We start from the raw sequence: 25,840 nt of genomic DNA, 5'->3' as shown, positions 1-25,840 counted from the left end.
AATTGCCTGCATCTGACTTTTACAAAACTTTCGGGTGCCTCATCAAACCTATCAATCAGGAGATCCCTTTGCAATCTGTAAGACAGAAATATCAACCTTACTCAATCCATGGCCCACCCACACACATACATACATATACACACACACATACATCTTTCATATTTCTCTTTTCTTCTTTTTCTACAGGTGTCAAGATGCCATGGCAGTGATATTTCTGGAATGCTTGAGGAATGGGTAATGTAAGACTTTAAACTCAATTGTGCTGGATCAAGCAAAAAGGCTGTATCTTTTAGTGCCCAGTTTATCATAGTGGCCAAGCAAGTATCAACAAGGACAAACACAAGCAGGATGTGACCAATGGATCTCTTGCTAATGTTCCTAAGCAATTAGGCATTATACAAAGGAATGTCACTTCTAATATTAAAAATAATGCATAGCTGTGCATCAAAGTGATATGCCTCTGTATAATGCCTAATTGCTAAGGAACATCAGCAAGAGGTGCCATTGGTCACATCCTGCTTGAGGTTTTCCTGGTGGATACTTACTTGTCTGTAGGATTCTTGGAAGATTAAGTTATCCACACTTCATATATGGATAGCCTCATCTTCCAGGCATCTTCTACAGTTATCTTCATGCTATCACAGCAACTCAGCCTACCTTGAATACTCCGGATGTCTGACCGCATTGGACGGGGCTCTTGTTCCTCAATTTTGCATTGCAGCCGATGAATTTCACGATGGAGTTCAGCAATGATACTTGTGTACTGAGCAATGTGGTAGGAGACGTTGAGATGGTTGCGCTTCACCTGTCAGGCGAGTGCGAGAGAGAATTACTCCGAACAAATGTTGTGTGTGCAAGGAGACTCTGGCAGCATCCAAGACTGGTTAATTATTTAAGACTCATGAATCCAGAGTCTTACAACAATTAAACACTTTGTTGTAGTGAGTAAAGAGAATGCCCTTGAAAAATAGAGAAAAGATCCATGACCAAGGCAACAATAAGATAAATGAGACTTAAAACTCAGACTAGGAAAGTAAGTTTGAAAGGATCTCAGAACCACCATCACCGTCTTCTATTAATTCTCATGAAAAAGCACACAAGACTTGCAAGATTCTATTGCTATAGTTGTTCGAATACAACTTCAGGTCTGCACAGTGTCTCTTAGTGTGGTCTACTTTATAGGGCTGATGCTTTTCAAATACTAGATCATTCCATAAAATAGTAAAGATGCAAGAGTCAGAATCAATATATAACATAAAAAACATTGGTTAGAAAATCAACTGTTTAATTTAGTAGAGTCAAACAGATCAAGACTTTCTATTATCTAGTAAACAGGCCAGAAGAAACCAACTGAGTCTCAAAGGGCAAATAAGTCTGTAATTTGATTGTAATTATGAGGAGGATTTTTTTTTCTTTTCTTTTTTTGGCAACTGAATCTGAGCATAAAGAAGGATTTCTTTGTCACATTTTTGCTGCAATTATCGATGGCATCCTCCTCAATCAACTCCATGAACCAGGCAGTGTTACAATGAGTTTCTGCTTAAGTCATGAGAAGGATTTTTAAAAAAAGATTGCAGGTTGATGTCTAGAAGCTTGTTGTACAATATTTTAAGCTATTGCCATGTCTCCAAAGCTATTTCATGTTTATGTGTTCATGTAGCAATAAATCTTGACTCCTAATTCTCAATCCTATACTCGGGAACTTGCTTAAAACTTGCTCAAACAGGAGACCATATACAGTGTAGTGATATAACACAGCTAGATAAGTTGCTTTGTCACAGATTAAGACAGAAGTCACATATATACATAACATCTGTCAATTGTAGAACATAGGAATCAAGTTCCAATTATATTGTATCTGCTCTGAGATTTCAATTTTAGACCTTTTCCTCCTGCCTAAAATTAAATCTCTTCAAATTTGGCCATTAATTACTTATTCTTCTAATTGGAAGGCATTTCTTCAATGCTTATATAATGGTGTGCCCAATTTTTGTTCCTGCCTTACCAGCTCCAGCTCCTGCATTGATTAGAAAATATATTGATGATAAGGCTAAATTAACTAATGTTTTGATGACCAGATGGTTTCAGGGTGAAACAAACTGTGTTATCTGAGCAACTTACAAAAGTTGGAATTCTAGACAAAGCAGAAGAAGCAATAAAATGCCAAGAATGCGGCCTCCTACCGTGGTGCGGATGTTCTTAGCACGTTCCGCATAGGTCAAGGTGCTGCGTGACTCCTCAAAAGCACTACTTGCGGGGCTGATGTGAGCAATCATGACAGTACGGCTGTTCCCACCTAGGGAATCCTGGAAATAGAAACCACAGGACTGAATATATACTGTATGCAAGGAAGCCATACTGGACTTTCCGCAGCAATCAGAACTGTCTGCAGAAAAGGAGGAACCACATACACCTAGGTAAACCATGATGATTCTAAATCCAAGCTCTATTACAAAAACTGATCTGACTAGCCAGGCACCTTCCTTCAAGCCCAATCCCATCTTCAGCGCACATTTTTAAAGCCAGGTTTGCTTAGGGAACCATGCTCTTCATGCTAGGTATTTGAATATTCAGTTTTCACCTATGGACTTTTTGGGAGTCTAGTTCGAGAAATATAAAAGCTTTAACTTGAACCCTTAAGTTTTAGCCATAGTTACCAGTATCTGCTTGGAACTCTCCAAGGTCCTGAAACTGTAGCTTGATCCATCGTATCTGTACTGCACAATAGGTAAGCGTGAACATTGCCTTGTCTTACACAGGTCCAATAGATCAACTCTTATCTCTTCCCCATCTCCCTCAGTTAGTTTAAATTATTCTTGCAACATATGTTTCCTTTTCTACCTCAGAAGAAAGTGGGCTGTACCAAACTTACAACCAAACCAAATAAACCAGATTGCTATTTTGTTCATTGGAACTTTTAAAAAAAACATTTCTTTTCCTTTATTTTAGCTACATGACACTTTAATGAGGAACAATATTATTTATTTAACTTTTTAAAAAAAACATATATACAAAAAATACTGATGAGTAGCTACATAAAAAATAAGAGCAATACCACATAATACTACAAGCAGATTCATCAGCAGCTCTACACTCAAATGATGTTGCATATTTCTCTCATTGGAACATTTCATTCAACTTTTAGGGGTAGTACAATTAAGCACATATTAACACAAATACAGCCCCCCACAAAAAATCTTTCTATTCTGTTTTGCCTATATTGAAAATACATAGCTTCTTTTAGGCTATTCATACTCACTGCTTATTTGCCAAACCTGCAAAGGAGCAACCTACCTTTAGAAGGCGAGTAAGCTTGCTGTCCCGGTAATTAACATATTTGACGCCTGTCCTGTCGCTGAGAGCATTGATGCAATTGCCAAGAGCCAGCAGAGACCGGTTGATGTGAGCGCCCTCCTTCATACGCTGCCCTCGATTCTGCGTCTATGGAGGTGGGAAAAGTAGAATTGACATGAGAATGAAATTGGGGTTCTAACACAGACCACTCTTGAGGCAAGCCCTATTTTTCTGAGATATAATTCTGAGGTCAGATTGAAATATATTTTCTCTGTCATCATTCTTCTGGCACTAACATTTAAGCAGCTTTCACCAAAGGGAAAAAAAACTGATGGAAAGTAGATGTTATCTAGAGTCAAATTAAGTTCCTGATTTAAGACAAAACATGGTGAGCCACAGAGGACATTGAAGCAAAGTGGTCTTGATCCAAATATTGGATGCATACTATATCATTAATGACATTCCCATAAAGCTCTATAGAATGATTCTTTTAAATGACTAATAGTTGTGGCACAGTGGTTAGAATGCAATTACAGGCTAACTCTGTCGATTGCCAGGGGTTCTCTCCTGGCTCAGCATTTCCATCCTCCTGAGGTCAGTAAAATGAGGATCCAGATTGTTGGGGGCGATATACTGATTCTGTAACCTGCTTAGAGAGGGCTGTAAAGCACTTTATATTGCTAGTGCTATTCTTGCATATAGGAAGCCTGTGTTCACTGAAGAGAGACATGAATATTCTATCAAGTTCTCAGTCCCAATACACTTTCATTAGTATTTCTCATTTCAAACTGGTCATTTAGAAGTGTCATTAAAAAGGTAAAGGTTTCCCTCACACATATGTGCTAGTCGTTCCCGACTCTAGGGGGCGGTGCTCATCTCCATTTCAAAGAGCCAGTGCTGTCCAAATAAGTCTCCGTGGTCATGTGGCCAGCATGACTAAATGGCGAAGGCGCACGGAACGCTGTTACCTTCCCAACAAAGGTGGACCCTATTTTTCTACTTGCATTTTTACATGCTTTCGAACTGCTAGGTTGGCAGAAGCTGGGACAGGTAACAGGAGCTCACTCCATTACGCAGCACTAGGGATTCGAACCGCCGAACCAATAATAATATTGCACTTATGAGACTTAAAGCAAAGTAATCATACAAACCCAGCCCCCAAATTGGAAGTTAGCCAGTTTCCAGTTTGCCACTGCAAAGGCTGTTTCAATACTGAGGTTTCATCACCAAGTGCTTCCTATCTCACTGCTTCCCTAATCTCTCTCTTTCTCTCCAAAGGAGTGTTTTCATTTTTGAGGTGACTGGCCTTTTCTCCCCCACATCCATACCTGAGAAGCCCGCTCTGAGCCTGCTAAGTCAATCATGAAGAGTCGGCCTATGCGCACCTCCTGCATAATATTTTTGATGCGGCTCTTTTGGCGCACGGTGACCTGAAGCACTGCATGGGAACGTGAAGATGTTCGGTTGGCTGCTGTCGGCTCCTGTGTCCGTTGCTTATTGCCCTTCATCAGCAACTGCATTATCTACAAGAACAAGAAGAATGCAAGTCTGACCAAAACTGTTTGGTGTAGGTTAAGACAGCTGAGGTGCCTCCAGTTAAGCACCAGGGGGAGGAACAGAGCAAAAGGGCAGGTTTAGCATAGTATTCAAACTTTCCTAGCACATGAACAAAAGCCAAAGAGTCAGACATATTATTGGGTGTTCTTTGGGAATATGCATTTTACTTCTGAAATTTTATCATACCTTAGTATCTCACAGCATATTATTTTCCAGTGAAATGATAAACCTACATAGTCTCCTGTCTTCTCTGCTTTCCAGAAAGATCATCTATCTCTTTTTCCCTTACTGGATTTACTGCAACAGATTTTACCCTGGTAGCAATAGTTATATGAAGGGACAATTCTGAAACAGAAACACCTTTTTCCCTTTCCTCAGTGAGGGCAGGATATGGGCTAGCATATTGAAGACCTGATAATGGAAAGTAGGTAATTGTGAGCATTGATTAGGCTTTAGTCAGCAAAAGGCCTTCTGTCTCTAATAACTTTTCAAGCCAAAGTGACTTCTATCTATAACGGGGAACTGTGGGTGGAGAAAGACAAACAGACATCACCACCCGGAAAATACAAAAGGGAACTTTGAGTCCTAGAATGGGGAATTTTATGGAAGTTCAGGGGGATTCAAAGTAGAAGAAAATGGACAATTGAGGAAGCTAAGCTATACAGAAGAGCCACAGACACAGAATAACACAGATGGAAGGGATCTTGGAGATCTTCTAGTCCACCTCTTGCTCAAGCAGGAGACCCTATACCATTCTGGACAAATGGCTGTTCAATATCTTAAAAACGTCCAGCGATGGAGCACTCACAACTTCTGAATGCAAGCCATCCCACTGGCTAATAATTGTTCTCACTGTTAGGTAATTTCACCTTAGTTCTAGGTTGCTTCTATCCTTGATTAGTTTCCATCCATTGTTTCTTGTCCTGCCTTCAGGTGCTGTGGAGAATAGGTTGACTCCCCTCTTTTTTGTGGCAGCCCCTCAAATATTGGAACACTGCTATGCCTCCCCTAGTCCTTCTTTTCACTAGACTAGACACACCCAATTCCTACAACCGTTCTTCATATGTTTTAACCTCCAGCCCCCTAATCATCTTTGTTGCTCTTCTCTGCAATCTTTCCAGAGTGTTAACATCTGTTTTATATTATGGTGACCAAAACTGGATGCAGTATTCCAAGTATGATCTTACTAAGGCTTTATAAGGCTTTTTTTTTTTTTTACTAATTGCTAAGAGAGCAACTTCAATATGTTTCTCCCAAAAGCCTGTTGCAATGAAGTGAATACTAACTAAACAAATTTGGTCTACAATGCCCATTATTTTTAGTTCAAACGGCTTGGGGAAGGTTGCCCCAAACAATCTTCTTTAACTGAAGAGAAGCTAGGTTACGGGATTTGCAGCAGTGTTTTTTGTAACTAAATCAGTTAAAACTGCACATTTGCTTGGGGTTACTACTTGTGAGATGGACTTTTAAACAAGCAAAAATTACACTTTGGCTGTCTGTTCTTTGAAATGTCTGTGCTACCAGTTGCTAGGGAATACTGGTCTGCTTTTAATTCTTTTCACTAATATACAGTGAAAAAGACTGAATTTCTTGTTCCACCTCAATTGTACTTCCCCTTGTGTTTCTTCTCCTGCCTCCAAACACAAACAAGAAGCCGTGTCATATTTCCCAGCTTAAAACATGTCTTATATCCCACCAAGTGACAAAAAAACCCAAGTGAAGTTCCCAGCTCTAGTCACGAGATATAGTATGAGAATTAAAAAGGGAAAGGAAAGAAGAGGTTTTGATTTTATTTATGGGACATTAAACAGAATGCTTTCCGGGGATTCTGGGTTGACAACGTCCTCTGAAGACGAGTCAAGGAGTCACAGTCATTGTGAGAAACAAAAAAAACTGGGTTAGGAACTGTTACTATAACCAAATTTGCCAGTTGTTTAAACCAAATGGACTGATTTGGATTTTTAATCAGAGCAGACTAGCTATCCATGGTGACAAATCCATGGTAGTCTCTTGAAGAAAGTTAAAGTAATAATTATCTTGCAAGACTGCATTTGGCAACAATGGATTTTTTTCGTAACCTTTGCAGGGTTTATGAGTCACAGTTTGCAGTGGTTAGAGTGCAGTACTGCAGGCTCCTTCTGCTGTTTGCTGCCTGCAATTTGGCAGTTCGAATCTCACCAGGCTCAAGATTGACTCAGCCTCCCATCCTTCCGAGGTTGGTAAAATGAGGACCAAGATTGTTGGGGGCAATAGGCTGACTCTGTAAACCGCTCAGAGAGGGCTGTAAAAGCACTATGAAGCGGTATATAAGTCTAAGTGCTATTGCTATTATTCCAATTCACCTCCTTAGCATTGATGGTTGAGACTTCTGTGATTCCGGCCACTTGGATGAAACCTTTAGCATCTTCACGCAGATCCAGGTAGCCCAAGGAAGGGTTCAGGAGGTCTCGGATCATCTCATTGTAAATCTAATTAAAAGAACAAGAGAAAATGTCCATGGTAAGAGCTGGGGAATTATAAGCAGCTTGGAAAAAAATTATATACTGGTAGGCTTCAGAATAGACAGAAATTGGTTTCTTGGTCACTGCCTTCTTAGATGCATCCTTCTCTTCTCAGAGATGGGGGGGAACACCTTGTTGGAGGTGAAGGGAAGAGCTCAAAATGTCAGTGCTTAAACACTCTATGAAGCAAAATCACAGAATAGAAGCATCTCCACATTCGGGTTCCATATCCTAGTACCAAACATCTGGAATCCCATCAACAATAACTTACTGCCATGATGACGAACCTATAGCATGCATGCCACAGGTGGCATGCAGCACCCTTTCTGTGGACACGTGGGCCACCACCCCAGTTCAGCCATGCTGCACATGCGCTTGCGCCTCCTGCCGGCCAGCTGGTTTTCGGGTCTCTGCCGCGCAGGTATGGGGATGGGGCTGCATGCACATGTGCAGGGAGGGGGGGCGCATGTGCATGCGTGAGGTGTGGGGCGCCTGTACAGGGGTCACGTGGGCTTTGCATTTCGGGAGTTCGGGCATGAACGCATGCATTCACGTGCACGCACGCTTTGGCCACTCGGTCTGGAAAAGGTTAGCCATCACCGTCTTACTGGATTGGAGAGATTAGCTGGCAATCAGGCAGCACCACCATTACTTCTTCTGGGCATTGAATGCAGCCTGGATTTGGTATCTGAAATGCTGCTGAAAATGCTGAATAAAGGTCACAATCTGAATCACATCGTCAACTAGATTCAATGCGGTGCAGACATATGTAAACACGAGAAAGTTGATTCGAGAGAGAAGAAGATAGAAAAGACTGGATTTCCAAAGTATAGTGGAAGCAAAATGGAAAGATGATCACTCCCCTTTCAAACATTTGGCCAGACTTGAGGAGAAGGAGAAAGAATCCTTCATTCCTTCAGGAAAGACTTGTTGTGCTCAGGGTTTTCTTCCAGCCACTACTTCTTGCCTTTCCTGTTTTGTTGCTGAGTGCTGCTTGTTCCAGGCTGCTAATGTGAGTCAATATTATACTAGCATGAGTCCTAATGGGTTGCTATGGAAATTATCTCCACATACCATATGAAGTATACATCAGCCTGTAAAGGCGGAAAGGCTGGAGAGGACAGGATATATTGGACAAAGGAAACAAAAATGGCAGAGTCCCGTATAACCTTTCATCATTCAGGCAAAGCAGAAGGAAATACGGGCCACTTAATGTGTAAATAAATATGAATTCAATGCATGCCTGGGACACTAGCTACTGGGAAGTATGTCACTTGGTATACATGTCCCTTTGTATACAGGTAGTCTTCAACTTATAGCTGCAATTGGGACCAGAATTTCTGTTGCTAAGGAAGGAAGGTATTAAGTAAGTCGCACCAGATTGCACAAAAATTAATGGTAAAGTCCTCAAACTTAGGAGCATGTTAAAAACATGCACAAAATTAACAGAAATTGGGAAATCAAACATGGCATAAATGAAGGATTCTCTCTCTGTTCCTTGGGAAGATAACTGAGCAGTTTCAGACTTTCTTATCATTCATTCATTCATTCATTTTCCTTTCTGACCCCTTCAAAGTGACGTACCTCCAGATAGGACATGGACACTTGATACTCCATGTCATTGCTGGTCTCCTCAATAGCATGGAAGAGGTCATTGAGTGTCTGGACATAAATGCCAGGCTCGTGATCAGTGCCAAGCATGGTGTAGGTCTTTCCACAGCCTGAGATGTAAGGAGAGAGATGAGAAAAGAGATGGTTGATAAAATGGGGGAACATTTCTATTCTGGGATGATCTAAAACTATCATTACATTTTCTTTGAAAGGAGACTTGCATTCTTTTTTACTTTTTATAAATTCTGTCTTTATTATTTTTATAAATTATTCAAGATGATGAACATACTTAATACTCCTTCCTCCTCTTGTTTCCCCCTCAACAACAATCCCATGAGGTAAGTTGGGCTAAGAGAGCTTTCGTGCCTAAGAGGGGACTAAAACTCACAGTTTCCCAATTTCTAGCCTGGTGCTTTACCTACTACAATAGCTGCTAAAAATGTTTGTGTTTTCTGAGGTAGGCTAATCTATGAATGAAGGTATGGAACAGAATAAAGGTCAAATGAACAAATGACTTTGTTTATGAACAGACATTTATATCTTTGTGTTTCCAGTTATCCTGCAATTAATCAACTAGGGAGTTCAGTTTTCAAACAATATTGAGTTACCACATGGTATCACTGTAGCACACAAACCAATTAAAGACCTCCAAAACATCCTAAGTAAACCAAAAGACTCAGCAGACCTAGGAAAAAAGCCAGGAATTATCTATAACAGTGGTATCCAACCTTCCTGGACCAACAGTGGCAGTAGCAGTGTGTGTGGGGGACGGACGGACGTGTTTTAGCGCAAGTGTCTGCCACTTGTGCATGTGGCATTTTGCATGCTCACCCGCTGCTTGCATAGCCCAGTTCCCAGCAGGTCACAGATCAGTACCAGTCCACAGACCAGAGGTTGGGGTTCCCTGATCTCCAATATACAGGACTGTTAACAGCCACTACATTAGACAAACAGGCAGAAGACTAGCAGAACGCATCCATGACTACCAACTGGTAGTCAGAAGACACGGTGGAAATTCCTTAATTTCACAACACATGGACGGACTTAACCATAGTTTCGAATGGGAAATCATGAGCATCCTAGATCAAACCAAATCCAAAAACTCTAGAGAATTCCTGGAAGTCTGGCACTCAGACAAATTGTCCATCAAGTTACATAGCGATAAATAATATCTATGTGCCATTCAAAAATGACAATAAAAAAGCTAAAAAGGAAACAAAAAGACCAAAACACCTGACCAGAACCAACACCTAAATGAACAGAGATTAACACCAAGAGTAACGATTGACTAACAATTAAGAAGCAAAGAATACCCCAATCAAGGAACTACCAACTCAGACAAGTAAGTTAATCATAAGCAAATAGTCCAATTAAGGAACCACCAATACCACTCTCACTGACAGTAACAAAGCAAGCTACCAGTATATAAAATGAGAAAAACTTCACTCTCTCCTCCCCACCGCGAGGAGGCGGAACCAAACTGTCCAAGTTGGTACCGCCCCAGGCGCCTGATGGAACCGGATAGGTTCCAGATGGAGCTTGGGCCATTCCCTGTAGCCCTGACCCGCTCTCGCTCCGAGAACCTAGTGGCCGCCTGGAATAGGGCGGCCGCTGGGGCCCTGGACCGAGTTGCGCCTTTGCGGCCTCTCCTGCGGCGACGACCCATCAGGGCTCCTTTGTTCACCGAGGACCTGAGGGTGATGAAGCACCATAGGAGACGCCTAGAGGGCAGGTGGAGGTCTTCACGCTCCGAATCTGACCGAACACAAGTAAGAGCCTTTTTACGGACTTACCTTGTGGCATTAAGAGTGGCCAAACGCAGACATTGTGCCACTCTTATTGCATCCGCCGATAACCGCCCTGCCGCCCTGTTTTGGGTGACCCGCTCTCTCTTATCACAGGGGACGCGGGAAGCCCCTCTACAGGGCAGAGCAGAGGAGTTTGGGGAATATCTGCAGGACAAAATTGCTCAGATCCGGAGCGGATGGACCCCCTTCAGTGGACCAGAAGAGCCGCCAACAGTGAGTCTTGTGAGACCACTCTGGGAGGAGTTTGCGTCTGTTGCCCCCAAGGATTTGGATAGGTTGCGTGGACGGCTGCGACCGACCACATGTTTAATGAACCCGTGTCCCTCCTGGTTGGTACTGGCATCCTGGGAAGTGACACGAGGCTGGCTACTGGGCCTGGTGAACGCCTCTTTGAGCGAGGGGTCCTTTCCTGCCGCCTTGAAAGAGGCGGTGGTGAGGCCCTTACTCAAGAGGCCTTCCCTTGACCCGATGGAGCTATCTAATTATCGTCCAGTCTCCAACCTTCCCTTTTTAGCGAAGGTTGTAGAGAATGTGGTGGCACAGCAGTTTCCACAACACCTTGAGGAATCCGAATATCTAGACCCACACCAGTCCGGCTTCCGGCCCGGACACAGCACGGAGACGGCCTTGGTCGCGTTGGTCGATGATCTCTGGAGGGCCAGAGATAGGGGTTGTTCCTCTATCCTGGTCCTATTAGATCTCTCGGCGGCTTTTGATACCATCGACCATGGTATCCTATTGCGCCGGCTGGGGGGGATGGGAGTTGGAGGCACCGTTTTGCGGTGGTTCGGCTCCTACCTCTCCGACCGGACGCAATGTGTGTTGGCAGGGGGGCAGAGGTCGACTCTGAGGCCACTCACTTGTGGGGTGCCTCAGGGGTCGGTCCTCTCGCCCCTTCTGTTCAACGCATATGTGAAGCCGCTGGGGGAGATCATCCGTGGTTTTGGGGTGGAGTATCATCTGTACGCTGACGATACGCAGCTGTACATTTCCACCCCAGACCACCCCAACGAGGCTGTCGAGGTGATGACCCGGTGTTTGGAAGCCGTCGGGGTCTGGATGGGGGACAACAGACTCAAGCTCAACCCTTCCAAGACTGAGTGGCTGTGGCTACCGGCACCCCGGTTCAGTCAGTTGATTCCATCGCTGACCATAGGGGGCGAGCAATTGCCCCCTGTGGAACGGGCGCGCAATTTGGGCGTCCTCCTAGATGCCCGGCTGTCAATGGATGACCATGTGGCAGCCGTGGCAAGGGGGGCGTTCCACCAGGTTCGCCTGGTGCCCCAATTGCGCCCCCTACTGGACCGGGATGCCCTACGCACGGTCACTCATGCACTGGTGACGTCTAGGCTGGACTACTGCAATGCCCTCTACATGGGGCTTCCCTTGGGACGCGCTCGAAGACTGCAGCTAGTCCAGAACGCAGCCGCGCGGGCTATTTTTGGGAGTACTAGGTACTCCCATGTAACACCGCTCCTGCGCGAGCTGCACTGGCTGCCTGTGGTCTTTCGGGTGCGTTTCAAGGTGTTAATCACCATCTTTAAAGCGCTCCATGGCTCAGGACCTAGGTACTTGCGGGATCGCATCCTACCACACACTTCCCTGCGACCGATTCGCTCTCACAGGGAGGGGCTCCTCTGGGTGCCGTCCACTAGGCAGTGCCAACGGGCGACACCTAGGAGTAGAGCCTTCTCTGTGATGGGCCCAACCCTCTGGAATGACCTCCCCCCCGATATCAGAACCACCACTGACTTTCTCTCCTTTCGACGAAAACTGAAGACTCACCTGTTCCGTTTAGCCGGCCTGGACCATTCATAATCTCATTATACCTCTTGGCAGATATATTTTAACTGGGTAATTTTAATTGGGTATTTTTTAGGATTGTTTATATACTGTTTTTTATCTGCTTTACCTGTACAGTGTTGTATTGCCTCCTCTTCTATGTTTTTATGTTTCCATGTTTGTAGTCTATTTTATCTATTTTATTTGACTGTACACCGCCCCGAGTCCCTTTGGAGAGAGGGGGCGGTATAAAAATCGAAATAAAAGGTAAAGGTAAAGGTAGTACTGATAATGCTACCTTGTTTGGAAATGAAACATCTGCAAAAAAACAACTGAGCTCATAGAACACCAAGGACCCCACAGTTCAACCCTGAGCTACACAAATTCTCTTCTATGAATCCTGGGGTATGCATGCCTGAAAAAAGCCACAAGTTAAAACACTTGGTCCAAATATGTTTCCTTTTTGACCCTCTTCTATTTCCCATGCAAAGAATATTGCTCCGCATTCATCACCGCAGAGGAAGCAGCATTTCTCAGTTGAGTCCAATTGCTTCCAGGACTACACAGTCTATGCTTGCAAGACTACAACAGCCCACAGCTATAGCAACCAGAGCTTGGTTGTTACCAACTCATTGGAAAATGAAATAAGACATCTTCAATCAGAACTGAGCCCATGTGTTTTACCTGTTGGGCCATAGGCAAAAATGGTTGCATTGTATCCAGAGATGATCCCTTCTATGAGTCCTTTAGTGGTGGCATGATAGACCATTTCCTACAGGGAGAGATGAAGAGGTATGAATAGATGAAAAACATGAAATAACTTACTTTTAGGGAAGAAGTAATTGCCCTAAAGATAAAAGGATGGATGGCAAAGAACCTTATCAGAGGCATCTACAAAAGGGATAGGAAAAGTCAAGATGGCAGTTACAAGTGCACAGTTGAATACCTGTGTGTGAAACTGACACATGTATAATAGAGGTGAGGCTTCAACTGCACAGTCATGATTGCCAACTTGACGTTTTAAACTCTTTACTATGGATATCCTTGAACTTTATCTATTCCTCTTATGCCAGCAGCTCTTCCGTTTGGCTTGGCCACTGCCTTGCTATCTGGCGTGCAATCTAACCAGTCTGCCCATTGATCATTGACTGAAGAAGCTGGAATTTATCTTGAGATGCAAATAAATAAATAGCACACAGAGCAACTATTTGGGACAGTCCCACATGTCAGATTTATTGTTTTGGGCTTGACAGTGGTTAAGCAGTCCAAAATGAACTAGATTTATAGATCTGAAACAGCTGAGTTAAAACAAGTCAACCTACCCACACTTCCCTTTGGCTGGATAGTCAGTAAGCTGAAACTCTGCTTCTGAGCTAAATCAATAAAATAAAAGGGACTTGATTCTCTCTCCCCCTTGGCACTTGTCGGCTCTTCTCCTCTTGAAATGCTCATATCTCTTCTTTAACAAATTCTTGGTTTAAGAAACACGGCATGTTGATATTGGCTATATATACATCAACACAAAGTGGGCCATGATGACTCATAAAAGGAGAACCACATCTTCTCTTCAAAAACATCCTGAGAAATGATCAATGGTTGCAAAAATATGTTCACCCAAAAGGCAAGAGATTTTGGTTCTGTATTTCCAGTCATCTATATCTCACAAAGCTCTTCTTACTCTACTCCTTGTCTGCTCCCCTCTCTGATTCTCAGCCCATGAATAACACTTGGCAGAGGAGAAAAAGATCTCACTCAGAAGCTTCAGTTTCAGTCTATGTGCAAATTATTTCAAAATGGAGCTCACAGTTTGGCCAAGCCGTCCCACCAGATACTTATACCACCTCTGACATAAGCAGTAGCAGGCGTTAAAGCAATAAAGTTGAGCAAATGGAGTCCAAGACAGAATTAGGGTTAGGGCATCATTTGCCTTGTTTTGTATGATTCCCCCCCCCCCCCCCCCGGAATATGAGATTAGAAAAAGAAGAGCTGTGTGAGAAACTGTTTATGTGTTTTTCTTCTAGCAATGTCTGGATGTGCTTCTTCCCATCCCCACAACTGAGTGGGCCAAAGTAGATGGGACTCCCTAAATGTTTCTCAAAAAGAGAAGTGTGATTTGTCTGAAAATTAATAACCTCCCCACACAAAATAACAAGCATAAACATCCACATATTGTAAGGGGGAGGAGGCAAATATGGCCCTTTTATGACCTTTAACTTTAACTCCCAGAATTCCTGAGCATAGCCGGCTCGGGAATTCTGGGAGTTGAAGTCCACAGGTCTTGAATTTGTTGAATTCCTCTCTCTGTCAATCTGCTGCCACAAGTTCTTGGCCTCTTGACACTGCTTTTCATCTATGTATTTTAAAAAGACTGGGTTAAAAACAAAAAAGTCCTCTTCTGTTCTGAATGCCTGGGGGCAGGCCTCACCTGAGTAGCAGCAAAATCAAAGGCTGCATCGAACAGATAGGATTTCTCTCGTGACCGGTTGGCACGGAGCACATCATCAGGGTCATCCAATGGGTCCATTAGCACAATCATCTGCAGGAATGGATTGGGATTTTGATAAATTATGTTAGGTGTTTTTACTGAAGAGGCAGGAACAAATCTTAGCAAGGGAGATAAAGAAATGAGGAGTATGCCAAATATTTTTTTTTTATCGAAGGGCAACATTTTGCAGTCACAGCCCATTTTTAATTCCTTTTTCTTGCCCTTCTGTTGCAAGGGAGCAGCAGATAAGATGCATGCCAGAACTCGCAAACAGCAGACAGGAAACAGGCAATAACTGGGACACCAAAGAGTAAAACGGAAGGAGATGTAATCACAGCACAAGGTAGGATGTTTGTTAATAAATTCTCTTCCACCTTTGTCTCTGGCCAAAGAGAACTGGCAGCATTTCAAAACTCTGCAAATTGGTTTGCCACTAGAAAAGAGAAACAAAGAAAGAGGCACATTATAGTGGCAACAATGCTTCAATCACAGATCTGGATTTTATACTATATTCATCTCTGGCCTTATTTTAGAAAGATTCTGGGCAAAACGTTACCTTGCTTCAGGACTCGTTATACGTAACCATGAAATGTAATACCCTCAATTGCAAGATTTCCCCCTCAAGCTCAACGCTAGTTGCCTAGTAACTGGTTTGCTGGCTCAAAGGGAAGCAATTTAATGTACCTCAGTAATTATCCATCACCTATCACGTTGCTAGGGATTTATGAAAGGCATAATCCAAAACATATGGGGGGCAAAGCCTGCCTACCTTTATGTTAATTCCTTCTAATCCAAGACTAAATATACCCTACTTTAGGAGTCTATATTTGTTCTTTAGACTTTATGACCTCAAGGGGAAAGAAGCCAGTAGGTTGAAAAGTAGAAATTGGAAAAAATGGCGGGGCAGGAAGGTTTCCAGGATTGTAATATGTGTTCCAAGTGGTCTGGATTGCCATCCAGTTATTTTATCTCTCATCATCTCAAAGGTATGTACAGGTACAGGTGATCCTTGACTGATAACCACAATTGAGCCTGAAATTTCTGTTGCTAAGCAAGGCAATTGTTAAGTGAGTTGTGCCTCGTTTTATGACCTTTTCACTACAGCTTATAACTCAGTAATAGTGTCCAATTTTCTTCACTTAATGGTTCAGTAGCGGGAGTGTGCGTGTGTCTGGGCATGCGCGGAACCTTCTGCGCATGCGCAGAAGGTCCGTGATGACATCATGGTGGGTGGGCGGAGCCTTGCACCACTGCCACTACCGGTTTGCCTGAACCAGTCTGAACCGGCAGAATACTACCTCTGTTATAATTACTATCTAGTTTTTAACTGTATCATGGTGAGTTGGCCGCAGTGAGTTGTCTTAGACTCATGGTGATCTAATGGGCAGAAATGGGGGAGGAGTTAGTAGGTAGATGGGGAGGAGTTGAAGGGTAGGCAGTCCCTTGCCATGGAAAAACTGAGGCTTGAGGCTGGGAGGGGCCAAGTCAGAAATCGCTTGGCTTGGGGTGGGTCTTTGCCTACTGACCATGTGGGTTTTGTTCAATAATGGCAACAGGTACTGCCAGAACAGCTGTCCCTAAGCGAGGAATGTAATGTGATGTTTTGCTTAATGACCACTTCACTTAGCAACAGATTTGCTAGTCCCAGTTAGGGTCATTAGATGAAGATTGTCCTTACTTCTAAGAGAAACTTCCTGAGTTCTTATAAAAGTAAAGGCTTCCCCCTGTCTAATCATTTGCAACTCTAGGGGGCGATGCTCATCTCTGTTTCCTAGCCAAGGGAGCCAGTGTTGTCTGAAGAAATCTCTGTGGTCATGTAGCCAGCATGACTACACGTCAAGGCACACATAACATTGTTACCTTCCCACCAAAGTAGTATCTATTTATCTATTCGCATTTGTATGCTTTTGAACTACTAGATGGGCAGGAGCTGTGACAAGTAAGGGGAGCTCACCCCATTGCGCAGTGCTCAGGCCTCAAACGGGGGTTTTAAGCTTTCCAGATAACAAGCTCAATGTGTTTAGCCGCTGAGCCATTGTGACTCCTTGAGGTCATATAAATAGAGTAATCTTCATTTACCAATGGACTTGTTTAGCAACCATTTGTAGTTACAATGGTGATGAAAAAGTAACTTTGCAGCCAGTTCTCGCATTTATGACCTTGGCAGGTCTGTAAAGCAATGGAAGAAGGAAGATCATAAGCACAGTCATGGTTTCTCTTAGCAACTCAACAACCAAATTGCTGGTCCCAATTATGGTTGATAAATGAGGATTATATTTATACTAAATAAAAAACAAACAAATCATACAGACGACAGCCAGTTTGGTCTGGTGGTTAAGGCACTAGGCTAGAAAGAGGGAGATTGTGAGTTCAAGTCCCACTTTAGGCATGAAAGCTTGTTGGGTGACTTTCAGCCAGTTACTCTCTCAGCCCAAAGCTCAAAATGAGAACCTAGCCTCAATGCAAGCTTTGATATTAAGTTAATTTGGGAAGCTGATGACATCCTAGTCATTACAACTATATAACTTTCATCTTCTCCAGTAACTACTTGTATTTTCTTTGTCTTTCTTCCTGACGTCATCCCCACAAGGTATAAAGGCTATTAATACCCAGGCAAAGGGCCCGTGGATCTCTTGGGTACTCAGTCTGTGGCTGTGAATTGGCTTATATCTAATTAGACAGCCTAGCTATAATAGGAGAAGATGTGCTGGGAAATACTCGGAGGGAGGAAGGTCAAGTAACTGGAAGCTGGGATGATATTCCATTGCATCTCAGAACTATGGGTAATGTTGAAGATGCTAATCCTCAATTCAAGGACAGGTCAGGTCTCAGATGAGATTATTTTGATTGTGGTGTGTTAACATCCATCCCTTATCATAGACAGATCACTATTTCTTGTATCCAGAGTTCTCTGTACCTGTTCCTCACTTCAGAGAGGAAGGATCTAAGCTACTCCAGGTGTTTGATAGATCCATTAACGTTTCAGAGGGGCATTATTGCTGAATCTCTGGCACAGGAACTTAGTTGCAGCTTGGAATGAGTATGTAATGAGGGTCTTATATTGGATCACACCTGTACAGATTCTCTGTGATCATGGATCCTAGATAGCCCCCTGATTTATGGACATCTGGGAGATGATGTGATAGACATCTAGAACAGTGCTGGAGAAAAACAGAGTGAAATCAACCAATCATATTTGTGATGATAAGAATGCTTGCTTTTCTGCTTATTGCACCCACAGACAAAATAGCCAGAGGCCCTGTTCCTTCTGTTTAAGGAGTAACAAGACAAAATACTCACAGAATTGCTGTGAAGGTTATTCTAGGTTTCTGTTGGACAAAATCACCCAGTTTCACTTGGAGTTTAACTTGGTTGGGCATGTCCTAGCTCATTATCTAGGAAGGTTTGAGTTGATTGATCTTGAAGAAGTAGCATAGAGTCCTTGTTCTTGTGAGCATAGCCACCTGTGTTCCAGAGCCATGCCCCTCATGATTGCGGTAAAGCCTCCCAGAAGGTTGTATGAAGTTGGGTCCAAGTAGTAGTCAATGCCTCTTTGTGGGAGAGAGTAGTTCTACTCGCCTGGAAGAAAGTGGTGGATTTCCTTCTCTAGAAATGATTCTTGGACTTGACAATATTGAACAACTTTTGTCCAGTTCCAACTGGAGATGGTGGTAAGTGCTCTTTTTAGATGGTCCTGGATGACACAGGTATCTAGACCCTTTTCAATTAGGGTTCAGATTTGGTTATAGCATTGAGATAGCATTTGTTAGCCTTTGAAGAGATTGGGACGAAGATGGTATGTCCAATCCTGACCTTCCTGAATTTAACTTTTGTAATATTGACCATGCTATCCTTCTGGATTGGTTTCAATGGTTGGAAATGGGGAGCATTATTTTGCAGTGGTTCTTTTTTCTCCATAGCTGGTTCCAATCACTGTTAATTGGTGCAGGGAAGATCTACCCCTAGGTCCTTTTATGTGGGATGCCTCTGGGCTTGGCCTTCTCAACAGTTCTGTTTATCATTTGCATCAGGGGTTCCCAACCCCTGGGCCACAGCCCACTACTGGGCAATGGCCTATTTGTAACTGGGCTGTGCAAATGGTGGGCCGATGTGCACACAGGTGCAGCTGAACTTGTGCAAGCAGCAAGCTGGTGCACACACATGTGTGTGTACAGCTCAATTTACACAAGTTGAGCTGTGCATGCATATGCATGTGCGCCAACCCACTGCTTGCACAAGTTCAGCTGCATCTGTGTGTGTGTATGCACATTGGCCTTGTCCCCCCCTCCACCAGGCCACCAAGCCGCAAAGTTTAGGGAATGCTGATCTACATGAAACTGCTGTGTGAAATCAATCAAAAGCATGGAGGCGGTATCATTAGTATGCAACATATACTTCTTATTGACTTCTTACCTTTGTCTCTTAAAGGGGTAGGTTTCCCCCAGAAAAAGTTGGGTTGCAATTTAGGGGTTCTCCTAGAGTAGACTCACAGCTCCTGCTCAATGAGTAAATGGCAGCTCTGGCCAGGAGGTTTTTGGTATAAGTTCATCTTGTGTTCTGTACCAGGAGGTCTTGCTCACAGTCACTCCTGCCTTAGTTACTTCTCAACTGGATTATATAGCATTATCTTCATGGGACTCCCCTTCAAGACCATGTAGAAGCTACCACTAGTCTAGAATGTAGCAGACAGCATAATCACTCCCTTTTAGTCCAATCTATCATACAGCAAGTATGAATCGAGGGAGAACCCCATGTAAACTGTCTTGAGTTCTGGAGTAAAAGTAGAATATAAAACAATATATACTGTAAGAATGTTAGTTTCCATTAGCGTCTTGAGAAGGAGTTCCATTATGAGACCATCTCAAACATCTGTAAATACCACTTAAAGTCCTCTCAAGAGTCCTTCAATCATAGCACCCTTATACTGGATCAGATTTGTCCATCACTGACAGTGGCTTTCTGGGTCGACCCTATCTAGACATTAACATAATGCAGTAAACATCGATCACAGAATAGCCCATGACCTAATTATAGCCAGCATTAACGAATGGATTAATGAGTTGTCCACCCATCTAATCCTTTTAGGGATAATTAATTTTCTTTTGTGTTGCTCCGATTCCTGTCAACTTTAATCTGGAATGACAGAAAGGACAGGTCCATACTAGCCAAGGGACGCTACTGATCAGGTGTCTCTTTATTAGGCTTAACTCCCACAAGATCAGCAATGAGAGAGTAAGAGGGGGCAGGAAGACGAAGGCATGCGTTTAAGTTGGTGGGTCAACAGTGTTGCCATGGGACACAACTGACTTCCAGCTGCACAGTTGGGGTTTCTATCAATGCTGCATATTTACTGTATGTTTTGCAGTGAAACTTCAAAACATACAATGCAATGTAAATGTTAATATATTTGAATATTTTTATGCTTTTTAAAAAACACAAATAATACAAACAGCACATATACAACTGAATACAAAAAAAGAAAGACAAAGGAAAAAGAGAGAAAAAAAACATATTACAATGCACTCCCATCCCCTGGAGACCTTTCCCCCCCCCTTTATATTTCTTAAGATATACAATATATTCCATTGTGCCCTTATACCCTCCAAAACAACACATATTCTTGAGTAGGTTTATTCCCTTTGCCTTCCACCAACTCTGATTTTATTTTAAAAAATCCATATTTCATTATAATTATTTACTTTAATCACCCCTTTTTAAAGTTTACTTTTTGTTGTTAATTTATCATTTGTTGCCATACTCCAAATTTCATTATACCACTCATTTCTTTGAATATATTTGAATCTTGGGAACATTTGCTGTAGGGTTGTGCCTGATCTTTTGGATAGAATTCTTAGGTTCTTATCATAATATTTGCTCCAGTAATATCCCCAATAGCTGTTGAAATCGATTCTCTACCCGTATATTCAGTAGATGCTCAGTGCTTTCACCGAGGATTGAACAGTGGAGAAGTAGAACTGGATACCTGCTATAGAAGCAGCTACTAAAGGCATAGTAGATGTCAGCAAGTCTCCCCCTCCTCCTTACACCCTGTGAGCACAGCCTGTTGCCTTTGTGTATGCAGAGATCAGATTGCCTTTGACAGCAACATTGGGTTGGGTTTCACCATTTCCAAGAGGCCTTTAAAGGGACTCTGTGTAAGGCCATCATTAATATCAGGGAGCAGAGAGGCTGGTTTTAAAAAAGCACAAGAACAAAGTAACCAGTGGGACAGAGTGGTTAGATCTCAGAATAGTACTGTAGAAACCTGAATTCATGATATTATTTAGTCTTAAAGATATCTCACAAGGGTTCTCGATTTTTGTGAATATTCAAAGTCAGATATGTGAAGCAAATGATGAATAATGCCTTACACCACCACTCCAAGACAGGTGTAGCTAGTAAATTATGTAACTGGTAAACTATGGAGGATATCCTGGGGCTTCCCTAATATATTATATCTAATAACTGCTACAGTCAATAATCACTTTAAATCAGGCATGTCCAAAGTGCGGCCCGGGGGCCAAATGTGGCCCTTTTTCAAATTTCAAGCGGCCCGCAGCCTCTTCTCCCCACTGGAGTTATTTGTTTAGTCTTTCATAAAATACTGTATTTTTCGAAGTATAAAGATCCATCTTTTCCCCTCAAAAAAGAGGCTAAAAATCTGGGTGCATCTTATACACTGAATACAGCATTTTTTGCCTCCCAAAACTCTGCCCGCTTCACCAAAATGGCTGTGCATAGCCTTTAGGAGGTTTTCCAGAGTGCTCCTGGGGGCTGTGGAGGGCATAAATGAGCAAAAAACGGGCCATTTTTTGCTCAACTTTGCCCCCCCCCCCAGCCCCCAGGAGCACTCTAGAAGCCTCTTAAAGGCTATTCATGCCCTTTAAAAAATAGGCCCATTTTCGTGGGAGAGTGCAAAAACTTTTTTTTTAATTTGCCTCTTCAAAATCTTGGTGCGTCTTATACTCTGAAAAATATGGTAGTTAATTCACATTTAATGTTAAGGGTTCAAAGAATGTCAGGCTGAATGATCGGCCCCACACATTTTCACCTCACCAAATCTGGCCCTCCTCGCAAAAAGTTTGGACACCCCTGCTTTAAATAGTCAAAAGCTCCACCTTATTTACACTATGAGCTACTGAATAACATTTCAATAACCGTCAACTGATTTAAAGTATGAGAATGAATGAATGTATGTTAAAGGAGGGAGGTAGAACATTTGGCTGGGCTGAATACCCCTTGTTATAGGATTTTGTGCTATAAAGGCAGTAATAGATAACTTACAGCTACCACCTTTTTTTTGAGTCCCTAAACCCCATAGAAACATGCTGTTAAATTTTATCAGTAAGCAGCCCAGCTGAGTTTTAGAGAATGTCTGAAAATTATTATATAATTGGTCCCTTTGGCCATTGGAAGAGGGGAGACGGAATTGCACAAACTGACTATAAACGGGAAAGGAGAGAGTTGTTCTTGTTAAAGGGGTCCAAGGCTACTTTAGTTTTCATATGAAGCCAAACATTGTTCTGTTAGGTTCATATTCATTCTGTCATCACAGGTGTGCCAAGGACAGGATTTCTACAGCAACACTGCTGCATGAAAAGGAATAATGCACTTCTTTGTAATGAATAAAAAGCTCTTTAAAGAGAAGCAAGAGCCATTTGTTGTAGTGGTTAAGGCATCAGGCTGGAAACTGGGAGACTAAGAGCCCTAGTCCTGCCTTAGGCACAAAGCCAGTTGGATGACCTTGGGCCAGCCATTTTCTCTCAGCCCTAGGAAGCATGCAGTGGCAAAACACTTCTGAAAAACCTTGCCAAGAATTTGACATGATTTAATGGAAGGAAAGAGAGAGAGAGAGAGAGAGAGAGAGAGAGAGAGAGAGAGAGAGAGAGAGAGAGAGAGAGAGAGAGAGAGCGAGCGAGCGAGCATCTTTGGTAGGGAATATATTGGTAAACCCTCAAACAGGTATGGCACCTGCATTTCAAAAAAAAACAGTAGGAAGGATCCAAAGAAAGGGTTGAGTGGTTGAGAAACTGATCTTTTCATGTGAAGGCATAATGACGATTGCTTCTATGCAGAGAAAGTAGAAGGACAATTTCCATTCACTGCATGTAATTCAATCCTCACAACAATTCTCTAAAATGGTAGTAAGGATGCTGTAGCAGGCAATAAATAAAATGAGGCCAAGGATTCACGCAACTACTTCTGTTCCTCCTTCCCACTTCAGCTCATTTACACTGCAATGTCTCTTGTCCAATCAGTCATAGCAGACAACCATGAGAAACCAAAGGTTCCATATGCAATCTGCAAACTTCAAAAATCTGATGCGGCTTTTAACCCATGTAAACAACTTTTCAAAACCAAGCAGATTATATATTTATAGATTATATAATTATAACTGATTAATCCAGTGGTGGGATTCAATTTTTTTTACTACCAGTTCTGTGGGTGTGATTTGATGGGCGTGGGATGGCATGGCTTGGTGGGCATGGCTTGGTGGGTGTGGCAGCGGGATACTGTAAAATCTCCATTCCCTCCCCAGCCTAGGGGAAGGATACTGCAAAATCCCCATTTCCTCCCGATCAGCTGGGACTCAGGAGGCAGATAAAAGATGGGGGCGGGGCCAGTCAGAGATAGTATTTACCGGTTCTCTGAGCTACTCAAAATTTCCGCTACTAGTTCTCCAGAACTGGTCAGAACCTGCTGAATACCAGCTCTGGATTAATCTTAATATACTAAAATTTACACACGTACACCTACATAGACAGGGCACATAACTGGTAGCTCACATTGATACTTGTGATGTAATTTAATATTGCATTCTGGCAATGCAGCCTTCTTGTCAAGCTAACTGAGTTTTGAATGAAGTGTCATTATTGGACAATTAGGCAAGGTTTCATCTCTTAAATATGGTAACCAGAGGCATTCACAAGCTCTGACCTTTGGTATGTATGTTCATGTGATGCCATGATGCATACACAGAAGAGGAGGAGTTTGTAATGGTGTAATATTGCTTCTTCTTTTTTATCTTTTGTCTCCCTCTGCAGATGCCTATACTATATTTTGCAACTCCCAAAATGTCCCAGGGTTATGCCACTGCAATCTGATAGCAAATCATTGTAGCTTATTTGGTCAGTTTTGTGTTATTTATGCAGATGTATATTGCCCCAATCAATTGATATTAAAACAGAAAACAATGATCCACAGTAAAAATCTAATCCTCCATATAAATAGCTGGAAATGGCTACCCAATTCAGGGGGGAAATGATCACTCAAAAAGGAGTTTTTTTCAATTTGGGATTTCTTAACAACAACCATGCTGGTGCAACCATGAAGAAGGCCTGACTTCTGGTCTGCATTTTCTTTATCTGTCACAATCATAAGAAGTTGACTATTTAAAATGTAAACTAGGAATGTTGAGCTTGTTAAACACCTTGCTGTTGTTCTTACCATTTATTATCCCGTTTGGTTGTGGAATCTTCTTCTGATTTTGCACTGAGGTTAACTAGTCCTTATAGTGAAGCTTATCAAGGCATGTTGCAAGGCTGAGTTTTTTCAGCCTGCTAATTTGGGCTGAGAGGGAGTAAATGGCCCAAGAACGCACAACTTGTTTTGATGCCTAAAGGAGGATTATAACTAGATCTCCTTGTTCCCAGGCCAGCACATTAACTAATAGACCGCCCTGGCTCTATCTTGTTGGAAGATTTAATGTGCTTAATTTGGGCAAAAAAATAATAATCCTTCAATCACCCATATTCTCCAAAATTGGCTTAAACATTGGCTATCCGTATATGATTGGTTACAACTCTGCAGTCCTTAGGGGCCAAGAAACAATTGAGGCCAAGGCAACGCTTATCCATTTCAGTCAGCTAAAGTATCTTTTTGCAGAGTCCAAATTTTCTGGTTTCCGAAATATCAGATGTACACCCTTTACACTCAGCCCTTACAGGATGCTGATATGAATAATTATTTAGCAGAGTCTGCATATCTCTGTATTTTAGTTTCAAAAGGGGATTTGTACAGATTGATATACACTATTAAATATCAAAAAGAATGCTACTAGTCTTAAACACAATGAGGGAAGTTATTTAACATTATCAATTTTGGATTCTAAAGTGGACTTGATACGCTATAGAGCTTTCAATTAAGTTGAAGGCAAATACCCTGGGGGTAGACCATCTGTTGCCATGTAGGAACCAATTTATACCTCCCCTCGCTCCCCAGCATGCAGAGACAGAATCACCCAAATATGGTGGCAAAATAACCAATTTCTGACTGTATAATGCCTCCTCATAAAAGCAGAAATAAAAGGTCTCCAATCCATTCCCAAATTGCCTGAAATTGTATTGTGGTAATTCAGCGGCAAAATCAAAATGCTGAGCCTTTGTAAACTTTTCAGTTTACAAGGTAAACTTTGTAGACTTCAGAGTTGTTGCTCTGTTTACTAGCCCTTTTGGCGCATAACAGTGCAAACAATCTTTTTTAGATCCTGTTACTGGAAGCATTCCTAAGAAATTCTTACCATTTTCACAGCATTAAATTAACCAAGGATCAAAATGTGGAATTCCACAATAATGCATAGCCATCTACTTACATGAATAATTCTTACTTTTATGCCTGAAAATCAATGTATTTGCACACTAGAGTGAATTTGGGTATCTTTTCTGCTATTGGGGATGGGGAAAAGAATTTGTTAGGTTTGTATTTTGATATTAACTGACGTAGCTTGTGCTTCTAAAACTAATAAACTATTATACTTTGGTATTTATACTTCTTCAATTGATGCGATTTCATTTTTTGATTTA

General features: G+C 42.3%; 1 protein-coding gene across 1 annotated transcript in view; it reads right to left on the bottom strand.

The window, feature by feature from the left end:
• LOC309384884 (dynein axonemal intermediate chain 2-like) overlaps nt 1–25,840 on the bottom strand; it is an 86,063-nt gene that overhangs the window by 14,876 nt on the left and 45,347 nt on the right. The window contains exons 16-23 of the mRNA XM_081938728.1: nt 14,979–15,089; nt 13,238–13,325; nt 8,937–9,073; nt 7,194–7,319; nt 4,623–4,817; nt 3,295–3,441; nt 2,184–2,306; nt 658–805 (exon numbers count right to left, since the gene is read on the bottom strand). Coding sequence (XP_081794854.1) covers nt 658–805; nt 2,184–2,306; nt 3,295–3,441; nt 4,623–4,817; nt 7,194–7,319; nt 8,937–9,073; nt 13,238–13,325; nt 14,979–15,089 — 1,075 coding nt within the window. The remainder of the gene's footprint in view (nt 1–657; nt 806–2,183; nt 2,307–3,294; nt 3,442–4,622; nt 4,818–7,193; nt 7,320–8,936; nt 9,074–13,237; nt 13,326–14,978; nt 15,090–25,840) is intronic.

The sequence above is a fragment of the Natrix helvetica genome (genome assembly GCF_964273705.1).
Source record: "Natrix helvetica genome assembly, chromosome: 1".
NCBI classification, from domain to species: Eukaryota; Metazoa; Chordata; class Lepidosauria; order Squamata; family Natricidae; genus Natrix; species Natrix helvetica.
This window is presented reverse-complemented; position numbering and strand designations above follow the sequence as displayed.